Here is a 21,200-nt window from a genome sequence, read left to right on the forward strand (position 1 = left end):
GTCTCTGCTTTTTAATATGCGATCTCGGAACTTTCCAAAGAGTAAACGTCTTTTAATTTCATGGTTGCAGTCACAATATACAGTGATTTTGGAGCCCCCAAAATAAAGTCAGCCACTGTTTATCCATCTATTTGCCATGAAGTGATGGGACCAGATGCCATGACCTTAGTTTTCTGAATGTTGAGCTTTAAGACAACTTTTTCACTTTCCTTGTTCACTTTCATCAAGACGCTCTTTAGTTCTTCTTCACTTTCTGCCACAAGGGTGGTGTCATCTGCATATATGAGGTTATTGATATTTCTCCCAGCAATCTTGAATCCAGCTTGTGCTTTATCCAGCCCAGCATTTCTCATGATGTACTCTGCATATAAGTTAAACAAGCAGGATGACAATATACAGCCCTGACACACTCCTTTTCCTATTTGGAACCAGTCTGTTCCATGTCCAGTTCTAACTATTGCTTCCTGACCAGCATACAGATTTCAGAGGCAGGTCAGGTGGTCTGGTATTCCCATCTCTTTCAGAATTTTCCAGTTTAAAATACAATATTTATCCTTCTCTTTCTGACTTACTTTACTCTTTATAATAGGTTCTAAGTTCATCCACCTCATTAGAACTGATTCAGATGTGTTCCTTTTTATGGGTGAGTAATATTCCATTGTGTATATGTACCAAAACTTCTTTATCCATTCATCTGTTGATGGACATCTAGGTTGCTTCCATGATCTAGCTATTGTAAATAGTGCTGCAATGAGTAATGGGATACATGTGTATTTTTCAATTTTGGTTTCCTCAGAGTATACGAGAGAGGGCAATGGCACCCCACTCCAGTACTCTTGCCTGGAAAATCCCATGGATGGAGGAGCCTAGTAAGCTGCAGTCCATGGGGTCTCAAAGAGTTGGACACGACTGAGCGACTTCACTTTCACTTTTCACTTTCATGTATTGGAGAAGGAAATGGCAACCCACTCCAGTGTTGTTGCCTGGAGAATCTCAGGGACGAGGGAGCCTGGTGGGCTGCCGTCTATGGGGTCGCACGGGGTCGGACACAACTGAAGCAACTTAGCAGCAGTAGCAGCAGCAGGGTATATGCCTAGGCGTGGGATTGCTGGGTCATATGGTGGTTTTATCCCTAGTTCTTTAAGGAATCTCCATACCATCTTGCATAGTGGCTATATCAATTTATATTCCTACCAACAGTGCAAGAACGTTCCTTTTTCTCCACACCTTCTCCAGCATTTATTGTTTTTAGACTTTTTGATGATGGCCATTCTGACCAGTGTGAGGTGATATCACACTGTAGTTTTGATTTGCATTTTTCTAATAATGAGTGATGCTGGGCATCTTTTCATGTGTTTGTTAGCCATCTGTATGTCTTTGGAGAAATGTCTGTTTAGGTCTTTTTCCCACTTTTTGATTGGGTTGTTTGTTTTTCTGGTATTGAGTTGTATGAGCTGCTTGTATATTTTGGAAATTAATCCTTTGTCAGTTGTTTCATTTGCCATGATTTTTCTCCCATTCTGAGGCTTGTGTTTTCACCCTGTTTATAGTTTCCTTTGCTGTGCAAAAGCTTTTAAGTTTAATTGGGTCCTACTTTGTTACCTTTGTTTTTATTTCTAGTACTCTCAGAGGTGGGTCATGGAGGATCTTGCTTTATGTCATCAAGTGTTCTATGTTTTCCTCTAAGAGTTTTCTAGTTTCTGGTCTTACATTTAGGTCTTTAATCCATTTTGAGTTTATCTTTGTGTATGGTGTTAGAAAGTGTTTTCATTTCATTCTTTTACATGTAGCTGTCCAGTTTTCCCAGCATTATTTACTGAAGAGGCTGTCTTTGCCTCATTGTATATTCTTGCCTCCATTGTTAAAAATAAGGTACCCATAGGTGCATGGGTTTATTTCTGGGCTTTCTATCTTGTTCCGTTGGTCTATATTTCTGTTTTTGTGCCGGTACAATCCTGTCTTGATGACTGTAGGTTTGTAGTATAATCTGAAGTCAGGAAGGTTGAGTCCTCTTGTTCCATTCTTCTTTTTCAAGACTGCCCTGGCTATTTGGGGTCTTTTGTGTTTCCATATGAATTGGGAAATTTTTTGTTCAAGTTCTGTGAAAAATGTCATTGGTAATGTGATAGGGATGGCACTGAATCTATAGATTGTGTTTGGTAGTATAGTCATTTTCACAATATTGGTTCTTCCTACCCAGGAACATGGAATACCTCTACATCTGTTTATGTCATCTTTGATTTCTTTCATTAGTGTCTTATAACTTTCTGTGTACAATTGTCTCCTTAGTAAGTTTATTCCTAGATATTTAATTCTTTTTGTTGCAGTGGTGAATGGGATTGATTCCTTAATTGCTCTGATTTTTCATTGTTAGTATATAGAAATGCTAGTGATTTCTGTGTACTGATTTAGTATCCTGCAACTTTGCTAAATTCACTGATTAGCTCTAGTAATTTTCTGATACTATTTTTAGGGTTTTCTAAGTACAGTGTCATGTCATCTGCAAACAATGAGAGCTTTACTTCTTTTCTGATCTGGATTCCTTTTATTTCTTTTTCTTCTCTGATTGCTGTAGCTAGGACTTCCAGAACTATGCTGAATAATAGTGGTGAAAGTGGACACCCTTTTCTTGTTCCTGATCTTAGGGGTAATGCTTTCAGTTTTTCACCATTGAGAATAATGTTTGCTGTAGGCTTATCATATATGGCTTTTACTGTGTTGAGGTAGGTTCCTTCTATGCCCATTTTTTGAAGAGTTTTAATCATAAATGGGTGCTAAATTTTGTCAAAGGCTTTTTCTGCATCTATTGAGATGATCATATGGTTTATTGCATTTATTGATTTGCATAGATTGAAGAATCCTTGCATCCCTGCAATAAACCCAATTTGATCGTAGTGTATAAGTTTTGATGTGTTGCTGAATTCTGTTTGCTAAAATTTTGTTGAGGATTTTTACATCTGTTTTCATTCGGGATAGTGGCCTATATGTTTCTTTTTTTGTGTTGTCTTTGTCTGGTTTTGGTATCAGAATGATGGCGGCCTTATGGAATGAGTTTGGAAGTGTTCCTTCCTCTGCAATTTTTTTGAAAGAATTTTAGAAGAATAGGCATTAGCTCTTCTCTAAGTGTTTGACAGAACTCTCCTGTGAAGCCATCTAGTCCTTCGCTTTTGTTTTTTGGGAGATGTTTGATCACAGCTTCAATTTTCAGTGCTTATAACTGGGTTATTCATAATTTCTATTTCTTCCTTGTTCAGTCTTGGAAGACTGAACTTTTCTAAGAATCTGTCCATTTCTTCCAGGTTATCCATTTTATTGCCATACAGTTGTTCATAATAGTCTCTTATAATCCTTTGTATTTCTGCATTGTCTGTTCTAACCTCTCCTTTTTCATTTCTAATTTTGTTGATTTGATTCTTTGTTTTTTCTTGATGAGGCTCACTAAAGGCTTGTCAATTTTGTGTATCTTCACAAAGAACTAGCTTTTAGTTTTATTAATCTTTACTATTGTTTCTTTCATTTCTTTTTCATTTATTTCTGCTCTGATCTTTATGATTTCTTCTACTAATTTTGAGGGCTTTTTTGTTCTTCTTTTTCCAATTGTTTTAGGTGTGAAGTTAGGTTGTCTATTTTTCTTGTTTCTTGAGGGAGGATTGTATTGCTATAAACTTCCCTCTTAGAATTGCCTTTGCTGCATCCCATAGGTTTTGAGTTCCATGACCTTTAAAATTTTTATCTACCCATTTATAATGTTACCCAGTAGGAAGAAAAGCAAATAATTACACAGAAAATTTAAGAGAAATCTTATAACCCTCTACCCCCTTTTTAAGCAAAAAGAGCAAGAACTTAAAATAAATGAACCTCTGTTAGACGAATCAAAGATTCCAGCTGCCTAGTAGTGATTGGTGAGCTACTTAACCGCTGGCTCTGTTTCCGGAGCTCAAGGTAAAAATCCTGAAGAATTTGAGCAGCTTCTGTGGATAGCCTTGGATAGACATACTGCCGTGAGTAGCCAATGTACTTTCTCAATAACTGGTGGGGAATTGCATCTATTGTTTCTCCAGGAACCACCTAAAACATGATTTTTTAAAAAGGCCCAAGATTACAAGGATATGTAGCAAATAAAATCTTTCTGCTAAAATAACTTGTTTAAATAAATATAATATTCTAAAACATTCTAATACTTAGATAAATGTTATATTCTCCAAATAAACCAAACTCTGCAGTTCTAGCTCTTGGTCTAGCTGACTTAGATTATCTCAACTGAACTTTATACAAACTCTAGTATTATAATATAAAAGGTGTTTACTAAGAAAGTTTACACACTACTGCTCTACAACAAGCAACACACTGAACTCTGACTTTCAAACAAAACTGAACCAAATTATTAAAGAGAAGAAACTTACCTTTAGTCTTTCTGAGAGTGGCTTATCAGAAACCACTTCAAGTATAGAAGTATTTGAATCCTGACTATTCATACGAGCTACTGTGGCACTGCTAACAGCTCTCTGCTTTCCAGCCCTTATTGCAATCACATGTTCAGAGAGTAAATGATCATGATCTTCATTTGGAGTGTCTAACAGGATAAAGACCAGATCAAATCTGGATAGTAGGGCACTCCCCATTCTAAAGGTATGAAAGAAAGAAGAAACAGTGATTGGAATTAAACAGAAAACCTAGAAAGCTGTTTATTCACTTCTTTACTAATCAAGTTCCATGCAGAACTTTAAAAATGAAGCTTTAGGTTAAGGAAACAAGCAATAGCTTCTGGATTCAATGTGCCCACCAACTCCAGAGACATACCAGGTCACATGTACACAGGCTTATATGCACCCATATGTTGAGGATGCCTTTTCTCACACCATCAAAACCACTAAATTCTTCTCTATGTTCTATATGACTTCTGATGATTTAGGATCATTGAAATTACAAGCTAGAATGCTTGTGATACACTGAAGATTATCTGGTTGAGAAAATCTTTTACATCTTTTGTCCCACCAGAACACTGCGTCTCTCAAAGCACCTATGCCCATTTAGAAGCAAAAATACCACTTTTTATTAAATATGCCTATTAGTCATTATAGTAAAAGTGCTGTGTTCTATTAATCATTTTTGAATCTACCAATCACATAACTCCTTTATTTGAGACCAACAAACTGAAATCCAGAATGATTAAAGACTCTGACTAACATTCTAGTGGTACCACTAAAACCAGAATCTCAGTCTCCTGGATCCTTGTTCAATAGGCTCTTTCTAATCATTCTAGTGGTACCACTAAAACCAGAATCTAAGTCTCCTGGATCCTTGTTCAATAGGATCTTTCTGATCTTTCCAATCTAGGACTTTGTCGTTTTACTAAGAAACACTAGTAAGATGGCTTTTTTGGTGCTGGTAGTACAGAAATACCCAGAATCTCAAAGTAAAACTGTGTATTTTACTATGTACCATTTCTACAATTCCCAGGCAGTCCAGTGATTAAGACTCCACCCTGCCAATACAGGGGTGAGGGTTTGATCTCTGGTCAGGGACCTAGTAAGATCCAACATGTAGCCAAAAGATTTTTTTAAAAAGAAAAAAAGTAGCTATTAATAAATATTAGGAAATTAGCATTTTGTTTCCCACTAGAATTTTTAAAGTTCTAAATTTTCATCTGAGGCATCTTTTTTGTCTTTTTTTCACTCATGCATCACTTGAGTCTATTTTCCCCTTCCCAAACTTTTTGTCCAACGTGTACAGAACAAATTAGAAGAGAAAGCATACTCACATAAAGATATAAACACTGGTTTTGGAAAAAAGTAGGATCACATCACATATACAAATAAGCAGGTAACGTGCTCTTGTCACTTAACAGTAAAGCACAGACATATTCCTTATCAGAGTATATGCAAAGCTACTTTCATTCTTCTAATTGCTGCTTTCCACAGTATAGTCTTACTATATAGTTTAACCACTTCCCTATCAATGAGCATTTCGTTTCCAGTTTTTGATGGTGATAAACAATGCTGTAAAACCCACCCTGTCAACATATCTGTGTGTATTCTTGTGCCTGTTTCTGTGAATATAACTCCTAAAAGAAATGGCTGGAACAGACAAAGTACATTTAAAATAGTGATAAACATGCCAAGCTGTCCTTCAAAATCTCAGCTATGTATGTGAGACCCCATTTCCCCACCCCATTGACAATAATGGTTAATATTTAAAATGTTCGTCAATCTGGTAGATGTCAATAGCACTTCATTGCTTTAATGGAGTATTCTAATACATTTGTGTACATTTATTGGAAAGTTGCAACTTCTGTAAAATATCCATATATATGTCCACAGTTATCTTTATCTTTTTCATATCTATAGGGATTCAATATATTAAAGTATAAATATTTGAAGAGACTTACTTTAAATTCTCAGAAACTGTTTTGGCTTTATTGTAGTGTCCTCCAACTGGATTTGCAGCAGCAATGATGGAAGTTCTTGCAGGGAGGCTACAAACCATGCCAGCCTTAGCAAGACTAATACTTTGCTGTTCCATGGCTTCTAACAAGGCTTGATGTTGATTCCCCATTTTATCAAATTCATCTATTCCACAGATACCTGCAACCACAGTAAAATAATTCAGACAAAAATTTTTCCTTTGGTCAAGTTTCAAACCTAACAGGAAAGAAATTATTCCACAATAAAGCATATTTCCAAAAGTTTCCAACAGGTAAAATTATGAAGTGTCAAACAGTACAAAATTTGTACTTGATTTACAGCAAATAAAATATCGGTCTTATTTAACTGTTATTTAATTAGCATTTTCCACAGGCAAAGCACTACATGTGAGGGTTACAAAAATGAAGATATGAGAATAACCCTCAAAAAGCTTAAAGAGTTAAATCTGAACAGATGAGGTTAAGTATATACACATTCAAGACAGTGTATTTTAACAACTATAATAGATATGCATCATCATATGAATTTTCTGGGGGTGGGGTGGGATTAAAAGAGGAAGGGGAATCTGGAAAGGTTTCAAGAAAAAGGTGCTCTATGAGTGGGTCTTTTGGGAACAGTGGGCAGCATGATTTGGGAAGGAACACATGGGTCTAAAGTCAGAAGACTAGAGTGCAAGTCTCAGCAATACCAGGTGTTGACTATAAAACTGTACAGTTAATTGTACACTCAAACTCTTTAAATATGAAGACCCACCACTGAATGAAGCCATTTTATGTGCCAGATGTATTTTACATCTAATCCACAGGTTATTGGAGGCCCTCTAACATTATCTTGTAATATTTTTCCTCTCCTCCTCTTCATACCATGATAAATTGGTGGTCATGCCCCAAGGACTTTGCTATGGTTAAACCTCTATATACCTACTCTATGACGAGTCAGTGCAGACCTCTCTGGAACTGATGGTATTATTGGAAATTCTCGAGATTACTAGTATAGTTCCTCAGAGGCAGGAACAGGGTAGGAACAAAGTCAAACTACCTCTTTGCCACTTTTCAAAGTTTAAAGCAGGAGTTGGCAAACTTTTCCTATAAACGGGCAGATGAAATTTTGATGTTTTTGAGGGCCACATACAGTCTTGTCACATATTCTTGGGTTCTTTGTTTGTTCTTTACAGTCCTTTAAAATAGCTTATGCCCACACACCACAACTACTGAAACCCACACACCCTGTGCTCTGCAACAAGAGAAGCCACCGCAATGAGAAGCCCTCACACCACAACTAAAATGTAGCCCCTGCTTGCGGCAACTAGAGAAAGCCCTCAGGAGGCAATGAAGACCCAATGCAGTCAAATAAACAAAAAAAAGAAAGTAAAAAAAGATTAAAAAAAATAAAATAGCTTGTGAACTACACTAAAACAGGCTGAAGGGTGGGTTGATCTGTGGACTAAAGTTTGCCAGTCCCTGGTTTTAAAGCATAAAGTTAAAATTATGAACATTTTAAGCTCTTGCTAGTTTGTCTACAATTGATATATCTTGTTGCTTGTTTTCAAACAATTTTTTGGTTATTTCATCAGATATTGAAGAACTGAAATATAAAACAGCTGTATTTCTCATTTTTTCCCCTGAAAGTCTTCAGTAAAGATTTTAGTAGGATCCTATTTATTATTTGGTAGGATTATATTTGTTTCTAGAATCTGGTCTCTGTTGACTAATATTCTTTTGTATTTTAACAGCCATATATATATATATATATATATATATATATATATATATATATATATAGTTAACCGTGATATTTTTACCATCATAATGCTTGGCTTATCTACATAGATATGAAAGAGATGGCCATGGAATTTTAACACTCTGCATCTTAAATCCCATTAGCAATCTGCACAGCTAAACACTATCACCTTCAACTTCTTTTTAATGGAAGATCTGACAGTTTAACAAAGTGTGAAAGTGTTAGTTGCTCAGTTGTCTGACTCTTTGCAACCCTGTAGACTGTAGCCCACCATGCTGTTCTGTCCATGGAATTTCCAGGAAAAATACTGGAGTGGGTTGCTATTTCCTTCTCCAGGAGGTCTTCCTGATCCAGGGATCAAACCTAGGTATCCTGCATTGCAGATACATTCTTTACCGTCTGAGTAGCCTCTTCCTGTTTCTTATTTTCTTCACCTGCTAACTTAGTAAAAATACTGTCACTTCTAATGAGCTATACAATAACCAGGGAAATGTTTTAGAATTTATGAATTCATTAAATATTTATTAAATGCTTTTTATAAGAAGAGGTGGCAAGAATACACAAAATAATTATACAAAAAAGGTCTTAATAACCTGGATAACCATGATGGTATTATCACTCACCTAGAGCCAGACATCCTGGAATGTGAAGTCAAGCAGCCCTTAGAAAGAATTACTAAAAACAAAGCTAGTGGAGTTGATGGAATTCCAGCTGAGCTGTTTCAAAGCTTCAAAGATGATGCTGTTAAAGTGCTACATTCAATATGTCAGCAAATTTGGAAATCTCAGCAGTGGCTACAGGGCTGGAAAAAGTTAGTTTTCATTCCAACCCCAAAGAAGGTCAATGCCAAAGAATGTTCAAACTATCGTACAATTGCCTCATTTCACTTGCTAGCAAGGTTATGCTCAAAATCCTTCAAACTAGCCTTCAGCAGTACATAAACTGAGAACTTCCAGATGTACAAGCTGGATTTAGAAAAGGCAGAGGAACCAGAGATCAAATTGTCAATATTCTTGGACCATGGAAAAAGCAAGAGAGTTCCAGAAAAACATTTATTTCTGCTTAATTGACTTAGCTAAAGCCTCTGATTGTGTGGATTACAACAAAATATGGAAAATTCTTAAAGAGATGGGAATATCAGACCAAATTACCTGTCTCCTAAGAAACCGGGATGCATGTCAAGAAGCAACAGTTAGAACCAAACACAGAACAACAAACTGGTTCAAAATTGGGAAAGGAGTACAACAAGATGGTACACTATCACCCTGCTTATTTAACTTACATGCAGAGTACAGAATGTGAAATGCTAGGCTGGATGATTCATAAGCTGGAATCAGATTACTGGGAGAAATATCAACAACCTCAAGATATGTGGATGATACCACTCCAGTGACAGAAAGTGGAAAGGAACTAAAGAGCTTCCTGATGAGGGTGAAAGAAGACAGTGAAAAAGCCAGCTTAAAACTCAAGATTCAAAAAACTAAGATCATAGTATCTGGCCCCATCACTTTATGGCAAATAGAAGGAGAAAAATTAGAAGCAGTGACAGATTTTAGGGCTTCCCTGGTGGCTCAGATAATAAAGAACCTGCTTGCCAACGCAGGAGACCTAAGAGACATGGGTTCAATCTCTGGGTCTGGAAGATCCCTGGAGGAGGAAATGGCAACCCACTCTAGTACTCTTGCATGGAGAATCCCATGGACAGAGGAGCCTGGCAGGCTACAGTCCATGGGGTCCCTAATAGTCAGACCCAAATGAGCAACTAGCACACACACACACACACATATATATATATACAGTGACAGATTTTATTTTCTTGGGCTCCAAAGTCACTGCAGACTGTAACTGCAGCCATGAAATTAAAAGATGGTTGCTCCTTAGAAGGAAAGCTATGACAAACCTAGACAGTGTATTAAAAAGCAAAGACATCACTTTGCCAACAAAGGTGTGTATAGTCAAAGCTATTATTTTTCCAGTAGTCATGTACAGATGTGAGCTGGAACACAGAGAAAGCTGAATGCCAAAGAATTGATACTTTCAAACTGTGGTGCTACAGAAGACTCTTGAGAGTCCCTTGGACTGCAAGGAGATCAAACCAGCCAATCCTAAAGGAAATCAGTCCTGAATATTCATTGGAAGGACTGTTGCTGAAGCTCCAATACTCTGGCCACCTAATGCAAAGAGCTGATGCTGGGACTGAAGGCATGAGAAGTGGGCGGCAGAGGACAAGGTGGTTAGATAGCATCACCAATTCAGTGGACATGAATTTAAACAAACTCCTGGAGACAATGGAAGACAGAGGAGCCTGGCATGCTGCAGTCCATGGGGTAGAAAATAATTGGACATGACTTATCGACTAAACAACAACACTATATTCTAGGCATGTGGATATAACACTGCAAAGACAAAATTCTCTGTCCTTGCTGTGAAGGTTACATTCTGTTCAGTGTTGGAGGCAGACAATAAAAAAAAATAAACCATATGGTATATGAGCAGGTAAAAAGTGCTCTGGCAAGAGACGTAGAGTAGGATAAGGAGAACAGGGTCAGTAGGGGTGGGGATTACAGTATAAAATGTGTTGTTAAGGGAAGGTCACACTGGGGTCTTTTTAACAAAAAACTGAAAGAGCCCTGCAGACTCTGCCAAAGTACAAAGGCTGTGATGTGGGAACATGACATGTCTGGAGTGCTGGTGCTATACTTCAAGGTATAGCAAGGAGGCCTATGTAGCTGGAGAAGAGGTAATAAAAGTGAAGAAACGGGTAGATAATGAGGCAAAAGAGGTGATTAAAGGCCAGAATATTAAATGGTGATTAAAGGGCATCCGTGTCACTATCAAACCTGGCTTTCACCAAGTGAGATGGGAAGGCACTGGAGGGTTTTGAACGGAAGAACAATGTGATCTAAGTTTCAATGGGATTGCTCTGCCTTGTTACAAACAATAGAAAGAACAAGGGTGGTCACAGGCATGCCAACTAGGAGATCGCAGTAATAATCCATGTGAGAGATGATAGTGCAGCAGCAGTGGTTAAGTGGTATCCAGAAGGTAGAGCAAACAAAGTCTGCTGACAGCCTGGATGTGAGGTATGAGAAAAAAATCAAGAATGTCTTCATGTTTCCTGATATAAGCAAATAGAAGGATGGAACTGTCATTTACTGAGAGGAAAAGATCAAGATTTTGCCTTTGGACATGCTAGGTTTGAGAAAGTTGCAAAGATACTGCATAGGCAAAGGGATATATATGCCTGGAGTTCAAGGGAGAAGAAACATAAATTGGGAAAACTTCAGCTTATAGGCAGGTGAAAAGCCATGAAACTAGATAAAATAACCAAGCAGAAGAGTATAGGCTGATAAGGAAATACTACAAAAACTAAGTACTCTGAGGAGCCAGCCAGTTAAGAGGTTAGGAAGATGAAGAACAAGTAAAGACAGACTGAACAGTGAGTAAAGTAAGAAGAAAATCAGCAGAGTGCAGTGTCCTAGAAACCAAGGAGATGAAGTATTCCATTGATGCAGTGATCAGCTGTGCCAAACATGGCTGATAGTTACTGGATTTAGAAATATGACATTGCTGGCAAACTGGAAGGAATGATCTCAGCTGAACTAGAATCTGGGTACACACTGCCTGACACATACATAGGTATATGTTTTCCCAATAGGGTTAAAACATCACAAAGAGAAACAGGCAGCAAAGCCCAACTGTCAATCTCTTCCTGCTGAGTCTTCCAACTAGATTTCTTATAAAAACTATGTCATATCCTGAAAACACAAAGCAATGAGATGGGCATTTCTAGTTTTTTTGGCACTCATTCTCAACTCACTGGTTGGGAAAGTGCTGTCCAAATGACTCTTGGAACAGAATGTAAAGAAAGTAATTGAAAAAGAAAAGACTTTTAAAAACCCCCAGAATTATTATTAGTATCTGCTTTGGCCTCTTACCTTGATCACCAAGTACCAGGGCACCAGCTTCCAAAGCAAAATCTCCAGAGGAACTATCTTTTGAAAGAGTTACAGTCAAACCAGAAGTGGTTGTGGTATTACCACAAACATACACACCACGTGGAGCAACACTGCATACTGCCTAAAGAAATGGAGAGTTTAAAAGAACCAAAGTAAAAGGGAAATAATACAGTAGTGGCTCACAAGCATTAGCTATATGCCAGTCATTCTTCTAAAAGTTTTCCCATACAATCTTCACCACCACAGTAAGAGTATTATACAGTATTATACTCCTGCTACTGATGGAGAACTAAGATTTGAAGAGAGTAACTCACACAGCTATGAAGGTGTGAGGTTAGGATTAAATCAAACCCAAGCAGCCTGATTCTAAAGTCTATGTTCATATGAATATACAATTGTAACTTATGCCTCATTTCAAGTTATAATAGCAAATATGTAAGTACTAATTTTAGTTTCAGAAACCCCAGTGCTTCTTTAAACACCAGGTAATAAAATGGCTTAATAGTGTTCACCTTCAAAGAAGGTAACGGTACACAGAAAAGTAGTTAAGTAGTGCAACAGCTAAAAGCATGGACCTCTGGAGTCAGGCAGACCTGTTTAAACAGGTCTTGGCTCTATCATGTACCTGCTGGTGGTGCTGCTCTTGAACCTCTCTTGAAACCTCAGCTTCCTTATGTTTTATTACATACTGCCTTGAGGGCTAAATGAGATCATATATGCCAGGCACTTAACCTGGTACATGGCATATAATATGTGCCTCGTGCAAGGCCACTGTACACCTCTGTGCACCTCATAGCCCTAGTAGGCAGTGTTTACCCTGCTATGTCAACAGTGTGCTCTGGACTGATGTAGCATACAACCTAAGTGAAGCTTTGGTGCCTAGCTAAATAAATGGTAGCTATCATTATTTTTGTTACTTGTAATTCCTTAGTTGTTAGTTTGAGAATATGTTGGCTTACTAAATGGTCAGAGGAAAATAGTTTAAAAATATAAACAACACATAACTGCTCAGTTCCGTCACTCAGTCATGTCCGAGTCTTTGCGTACCCCATGAACCACAGCATGCCAGGCCTCCCTGTCCATCACCAACTCCCAGAGTTCACCCAAACTCATGTCCATTGAGTCGGTGATGCCATCCAACCATCTCATCCTCTGTTGTCCCCTTCTCCTCCTGCCCTCAATCTTTCCCAGCATCAGGGTCTTTTCCAATAAGTCAGCTCTTTGTATCAGGTGGCCAAGTATTGGAGTCTCAGATTCAACATCAGTCCTTCCAATGAACACCCATGATTGATCTACTTTAGGATGGACTGGCTGGATCTCCTTACAGTCCAAGGGACTCTCAAGAGTCTTCTCCATCATAACTGTTAGTATTAGCCTAATTTTTAAAACCCTTGGCTTAGTGGGGCTAGCAGACTTACATGAAATTCAGATTCCCACACACACTTTTACCTGCATACCTTACCTAAATATACTGTTTTCATTTTTACCATCTACTCTGTTTCACCTATAACTGGATACTCTGTGTCTCAATTATCAGGCCTGCAGCAAGGGTTCAGAACAGAATAAAAACAAGTTGGCCCAATTGGCCAAAACAAACAAAATATGAAAACACAGGATTTTAAAGATATCTGATTAGAAATTAAAATGATATATGAGTGATTTTTTGAAGTATACTTCTTATTTAAATATAATGTACATAATTATAGTACATATAACTGTACAGTTCAACAAATTTCCATGCAACTGACATCCATATCAAGAAACAACATAACTAGCACTCCCAAAGTCCCTTTCCAGGTACCACCCAGTTAGCTTGTAACACAATAAACTAGTTGTGATTTATATGAAACTTTAAATGAATAGAACAAAAATAAAATAACTAATTTAACACTCAGCCATAGAGAATAATGACTCTGATGGACAGTAGGTTTATAATACAATGAGGAGTCCAATTCTGAGGAGATTCAATTCTGGCTGCACTTCAGATGCACATGTAGATGCTAAGACCCTTATTCAAGAGATTCTTAATTCTTAATACCGGGGAAGGCCACAGTATTTTCAAAAAGCTCCAAAGCTGATAGTGATAGCGTTCCTAACCATTCTTACATTGGCTTGGCAGGTGTCACTCCAAGCACAAGCATTCCAAAGGCTGCACCTTCTAGGGCAGCACGGGGAGAACTACTAGGCTCTGATGGGCACAGCTAAAATCATGGGGACGAACAACATATTGGTCATGGGAATTTCCTTATTTTAGACTCAGAGAGAAGCAGTGGAGATGGACAGGATTGACCTGTCATATTTATCAGACTATTCTTAAAGCCTAATTCAGTGTTTATATGGTTGTATAAAGAGATATTGGGCGAGCCTGCTTTACTTTCTTGAACTATTCTATTCATAGGTGAGGTCACAACAATAAAGACTAGTAAAGCAATGCTGGATACAAAAAAAGGTTAGGGGGACTTCTCTGGTGGTCCAGTGGCTAAGACTTCATCCTCCCAATGCAGCAGAGGGGGTCCCCCCCGAGTTAAATCCTTGGTCAAGGAACTGGATCCTGCATGCTGCATCTAAAGATCCCACATACCCAATGTTATAACTAAGACCCAGTGCAGCCAAATAAATTAAATAAATAAATATTTCAAAAAAGAAAAGAAAGAAATCGTATTTTTTTTTAAGTTAAAAAAAAAATAGGGGTTAGAGAAATGGTTAATATTTTACAATAGCTGACATCTTAACAGAGCAGTATGCTTGTACAGCCTGTGTGACAGGAGACTATTTTGTAAGCAAAAGGTCAGATCCTAAATATCTGATTTCCTACCTGTAGCATCTGACTTTTTCCCAAGCCTGGGTCTCCAACAACAAGGACGTGGGGGTCTCCTCGAATTGGAATTCTGTTTTTGTCATCTGCATATTTCTGGCTTCCTCCAAAGAGTGCTAATGCCAAACCTGCTTTAACAAGCTCAAATGTGAAAGAAGAGAGAGGAAAAACAAGAAAGAAAAACAAAGATGACTAGCAAAAGGGGTGCTCCTCCTGTATTTACAACATTCGTGTGGGGATTTTTTTTTTTTAAAAAAACATGACTGCATTTTGCTTTTCTATTTTCCTAAGAAAACTCTAAAAACACACTTCTTTAATGTAAAAGATTAGAAAGCATATAAAATAAGGTATCGTAAAAGTCACTGAGTGAAGACCTACCTTGCCAGGCATTGATTGAATCTATTCCACAAACCTGAGAAGTATTTGTTAGCTCCTGCTTTACCATCTACTGTATCCAGAGTCACTTTAAAAAAAGTCCATTCCTATTAACTCTAATTGGTAGGAAGCTCTGTCTTACAAGGGACTGTGGTTTCTCTCTCACATCATTATTTATGGAGAATAATGATTCATATTAAACTATGAATAACAGGCCAACAGAAATTACTATTTTTGCAAAATCTTTATATTCTATTTTTGCTAAATTTATGTATTTTTGAGTAAAATGAAGTAAAATACTTACTTCATGACCAAAAATGACAGGGCAAAGCGAGCTGAAAAACAGAATACAATTTATAAATTCTAACTCACATTTTCAGGTGATAAAGAAGATCTACTTTACAATCTACTTAATTTACTTTACTTAGTACCAAACAGCTTAAGAAACTTTATTCTAACAATAAATTTATCAAAATTCTTGATGAATCTATAGAGAGAAGAATACTTTAGAAATTGTGTCTGTGTAAGGGAGACAGGATACTTATAAAGCATTTACATTACTAGCCTATAAAATGCATCATAGGGACTTCCCTGGCAGTTCAGTGGTTAAGATACCACATCAGGGGTTTGATCCCTGGTTGGGGAACTAAGATTCTGCATGCCATGTGGCCCGGCCAAAAAAAAAAATCATAATCATGTGTTATGATCATGGGGTATTCTGTACACTAATACTTTAAGGTAAAGAAATATCTTTTATACGAATAGACATCTTATTTAAAGAAAGAATAAAATTTCATTTTTTCAGTTCAAAGAATCAGAATAAATAAGGTCATATATGAACATATGAAGTATTATATTTAATATAAAGAAGTATCTCACATCTGTCAGTTGTATAAACAGGAACAAAAAGGACAGGGATAAATCAATCAGGAATAAATTCTGAAACATTTTATCTCTGTTAATATATGTAAACACAAAGTTGGTATCCTGCCATTGCCCCTTGGCAATCATTGTTCAGCATGCTCCTGCAGATCACTGCTCACCTCCTACCAAGCAACTAACTGCATCTGTGTGCCAAAAGGCTTTCTATGGCTGCAGAAGCATTAGCTGCAGGCAGGCTGGGCAGAACAGAAGCGCTGACATGTCTAATATTCTCAGGAGCAGCTCCAAATCTAGACCCTTAAATGGAAAATTACTGAGGCTAGGTCTTTAATCAAGTGTCCCAGAGGCCTCAGAAAAGATTAAGCCTTCATTAAGGCACCAGACACTGATTGCCTCCCTTCTCTCTCTCACTTTCTCATTCCCCTCTCAGTATTTCTGGGGGTTATGTCCCAGATAAACCACACTTATGCAAATCATTGTTTCTGAAGGAACCTAAACTAAAACAGCCTTCTATTTGTCTTCTCCATTCTCTTCTCAAAGGCTTCCATTTGTTAATCTAGCAAGGGTTGACAACGGGATCCAACCAGTCCATCCTAAAGGAGATCCTGAGTGTTCATTGAAAGGACTGATGTTGAAGCTGAAACTCCAATACTTTGGCCACCTGATGTGAAGAGCTGACTCATTGGACATGATCCTGATGCTGGGAAAGACTGAGGGCAGGAGGAGAAGGGGATAACAGAGAGTGAGATGGTTGGATGGTATCACCGACTCAGTGGACATGGGTTTGGGTGGACTCCAGGTTTGGTGATGGACAGGGAGGCCTGGCGTGCTGTGGTTCACGGGGTCACAAAGAGTCAGACACGACTGAGCGACTGAACTGAACTGAAGGGTTGACAACATTTTTCATAAAGGGCCAGAAAATAAATAGTTTCACTTTTACTGTCTGGGTCATAACTACCCAACTTTCATCAAAGCAACAATCAATAATTTGCAAATTAATGGGTAGGGCTGTGTTCTAATAAAACTTTATTTACCAAAATAGGCAGCTTTCCTAGTTTGCCAATCCCTGCAAGATGAACAAATGGAGAGCGATGAAAAATTCTAAATTTAGAACTAAAAGGTAAAAGCAAACTGTAGGAAGAAATCCAAGTTTTTTTATACTAACATAAGTACCTCATTAAGTATGGCAGAAAAAGGACCACTGCACATGTTCACTGTTATTTTAATTGGTAACAGGTGCCAAAGAGGTGTTTTGGTCCTCAACCAGGGAGTTCCGTGGCCACCTGCTACAGACCACTCACCACTCCACCACTTACCACCAGATCACCAGAGTCTCCCTAGCTCAGGGCACCCTATCTACCAGGATGGGTTTGGATGGCTATCTATTCAGAGGATATCTTTGAGGGTTTAAGAACAAACAACCCTCAAGGAATCTATACTTTCCCCAGCTTGCTAATTAACATATTAAAGGCAGAAAAAAGTGTCAAATTCTCCTAGAGGCCAAAGGCTAAACGACAAGATCAATTTTTCTAATACAATGCACTTCAAAATCTCAGGTCTTTACCTGTTTGGTACATCTACTATTCAGTCTCTCATTTTCTATTTCTTCAAAATTATCCAAAAAACTGCCAAAATAACAGCACATTGTGTTAACCATGTTAAGTATATAATAAAATCTCATTTAATCTTTAGAACAACATTCTGAGGCAGGTATTATTATTTCTACTTTAGAAGATATAAATGAAGGAGAAATTAAATGCCCCAGATTACAACCGGAAGTGGCTGAAGCAAGACTCTAACTTTGGTTTATATCTCCCTAAAAAAGTCTGTAACCACTAAAGCAAAAGTACCTCTACATTGTTTCTTCTCTATTGCAGGACAATAACAGAAATAAAAACTATTCTGAAATACTTCTCAGTAGTAAGTGACTTCTATGTGACTCTCTTGCTTTCTAAAAGTAAACAAACAACCCTCTACATACAACTAATTGAAATTACTTTGGAATTCCATGACTCTTCTGTTGAGTAACCAGTTAATGTGAGATAGTAAATTTTCCTTATTGTTTCAACTAGAGATCAGCAATCTTATTTGTAAAGGTACAAACAGAAAATATCTGTGACCCGTCTCTATCACGTCTACTCAACTCTGTCACTGTAGCTCAAAAGCAGTCAGATACTATGTAAATGAATGAGTATGGCTATGTTCCAATAAAAGTTAATTTGTGGACAGCAAAATCTGACTTTCGTGTAATTTTGTGTCATGAAATATTCTTTTGATTTTCTTCAGTCATGAAAAAACATAAAAACCAATCTTAGTTCACAGTCTATACAAAAATGAGTAAATAGCTGAATTCTATCTCTTCCACCTTGCCCTTTTTGTTTGAATAGGATTATACAATTGATGAATGGAAAATACTTCTTTATATTCAACATAATACTTCATATATTCATATATGGCCTTATGTATTCTAATTCTTTGAACTGAATATGAAATTTCAGTTCAAATATGAATATGAAATAAAATATGAAATTTTGTCCCTTCTTTAAATATTACATATACAGTTCACCCTTTAGTCTCCTTCTTTCAGTGACTTGGCTGCACAGGTCTAAAGATGTCTGCTGCTGCTATTGCTAAGTTGCTTCAGTCATGTCCAACTCTGTGCGACTCCATAGATGGCAGCCCACCAGACTCCCCTGTCCCTGGGATTCTCCAGGCAAGAATACTGGAGTGGGTTGCCATTTCCTTCTCCAATGCATGAAAATGAAAAGTCAAAGTCAGTCATGTCCGACTCTTAGCGACCTCATGGACTGCAGCCTACCAGGCTCCTCCGTCCATGGGATTCTCCAGGCAAGAGTACTGGAGTGGGGTGCCATTGCCTTCTCCACTAAAGATGTCTAATGAATTGTAATTTGCAACCATTTTGACTGGTTTTCAATAACTGGTAGTCAAAAGCACCCCCAACATGCACATGATAAAACAGAACTTGAGATAATCTCATACATACTTGACAATGAGTTTAAACAGGTTTTCTTCAGACTGAATCTCCTGGATGGCATAAAGGTCTTTAAGTGAGAACTCCATCAATGCTCCATGCTTACATCCATCCTCGGAAGCCTTTGTTTTCTGTCCTTTGTTATTGCTAACAGAATTTGCTTCAATGTACAAAAGGAACATGCATTTGTCATTCTTATTTCGAGAACCTGTAAATTTCAAAGTACAAAAATACAGTAATTGGTATTTTCGTTTTCCCTACAGAGATTCAAGTAGAATGTAAAAGAAAGGCATGGTAAGTTATATTACTAAACAAACCTTGATTTTAGAGGAAAAGTTTCACCTATATAAGTTCTTTAAATTACGGGAAATTCAGAAATATCTTTAAAAGGGAAAAGATGAATGCTGATAAACTACTGAGAGACAGTCAAATTGAGGAAAATTATACCCCACCTTCCTCAGCATTGGAGACTTTGACAACTCCGGTGATAGTCACTGTGTCTCCTGGGACACAGCTATCCACGAGATCATGAACAAGCTCACATTCTATTGTTCGTGGAATCCGACCTGCTTCTCGCTGATCATCAGACATCAACTCCTGTATTCTAAAAAGTTAAACAGTTTTCAGTCAGTACTTATACTGACTCTAGGTTATTTCTTCAACATATTAGTTATTCAGGGTCCACATGGTGCCAAGCTAGATAAAGGGCAGTTCTTTAGTTTAAAAAGGTTCAACAGTATATCTAAAACTACTTCAGCAATTTCCAATTAAAGATATCAGAATAGGCACATGCATTAGCCTACCTTCCCATCAAAATGTGCACCAAGATGACAGTCACTAAGAGAGTGAAGGGAAATTTGGGGTTGTGCAGAGGTGCCATCAACAAGTAAGAGATATGAAATTTTAGAAAATAGAAAATGGGAAAGTATTTATGGATAAGATACGATGAATTCCAGAACACACACAGGGAAAATTTACACAGGTATAAAAGAAGTAGGAGCCAATGTCTCAGCCCCAGAGAGCCTTCTACGTCGGAGCTGGCAGGAATGAAAACTGGGAGTGGATGGCTGAAACAAAACAGGGTAATCAACTGAAAGCAAGCCACTGAATAGCTACTCAGAAATTACTTGGAAGGTGGGTACACAGGAAGGTAGAAGAATGGGGGCACCCCACCAAAGCCATTGGGCCTCCCCACCCAACAAAACCAGAGCACTGCTCCAAGGAAACAGACCATCTACTCTGTGAAGGTGAGCTAAAGTGTCCAGAGGGGAGTCAGAGCTCCAACATAAGGCTCCTCATTCTGGCACCTGAGGAGCCCAAATCAAATTAAAAAACACATTCATAAAGCAAAATCTGATAGTCAAAACCCTACCTTCTATCCAGTGATGAGGCTTTTTGAAAAATAACTCCTACCTAAGAAATAGCAAAGGAAACCTACCCTACCTACTTCAAATTTCTCATTCCTCATCAGATATTTGAGGATGAAATGGCAACAATTCAAAAAGGAGAAGAGCATTAAAAAAAAAACAAGCTAATAGTTTCTAAGAAAACATTACCTTCATAAAACAAGAATAAGCTACTATAAAAAAGAAACTATTGGAAAACACAACTGTGAAATCAGTAAAGTTAAAGACGTATATAAAAAGCAAACATTTACAGAAGGGATACAAGCAAAAAAAACAAAGAACTCTAGAGAAGAGCATAAAGAAAACAAAGGGTGGGGGGGACTCCCAGGTGGTCCAGTGGTTAAGAATCCGTCTTGCAATTTGGGGGACATGGGTTCGATCCCAGCCCTTGGAGCAACTAAGCCCACATGCAAAACTAGAGAACTTGCCTGCTGCAACTGCTGAGCCTCTGTGTTCTACAGCCCAAGTGCCACAACTAGAGAGAAGCCCTGGTACCTCGAGAACCCTGGGCACCACAACAAAGATCCTCTGTGCCACAGATAAGACCCAGTGAAGTTAAATAAATAAATATTTAAAAAAAAAAAAAAAAGCAAGGGTGAAGGACAA

At 37.8% G+C, this 21,200-nt stretch overlaps 1 protein-coding gene across 2 annotated transcripts in view; it reads right to left on the reverse strand.

Moving 5' to 3' along the window:
• MCM8 (minichromosome maintenance 8 homologous recombination repair factor) overlaps positions 1-21,200 on the reverse strand; it is a 55,468-nt gene that overhangs the window by 16,187 nt on the left and 18,081 nt on the right. For both annotated transcript variants that reach the window (XM_040247900.1, XM_040247901.1), the window contains exons 9-16: positions 19,641-19,792; positions 19,201-19,396; positions 15,619-15,649; positions 14,940-15,080; positions 12,104-12,245; positions 6,389-6,584; positions 4,404-4,623; positions 3,859-4,068 (exon numbers count right to left, since the gene is read on the reverse strand). In XM_040247900.1, the coding sequence (XP_040103834.1) occupies positions 3,859-4,068; positions 4,404-4,623; positions 6,389-6,584; positions 12,104-12,245; positions 14,940-15,080; positions 15,619-15,649; positions 19,201-19,396; positions 19,641-19,792 (1,288 nt within the window). The remainder of the gene's footprint in view (positions 1-3,858; positions 4,069-4,403; positions 4,624-6,388; positions 6,585-12,103; positions 12,246-14,939; positions 15,081-15,618; positions 15,650-19,200; positions 19,397-19,640; positions 19,793-21,200) is intronic.

The sequence above is a fragment of the Oryx dammah genome, unplaced genomic scaffold, assembly GCF_014754425.2.
Source record: "Oryx dammah isolate SB20612 unplaced genomic scaffold, SCBI_Odam_1.1 HiC_scaffold_10, whole genome shotgun sequence".
Taxonomy (NCBI): Eukaryota; Metazoa; Chordata; class Mammalia; order Artiodactyla; family Bovidae; genus Oryx; species Oryx dammah.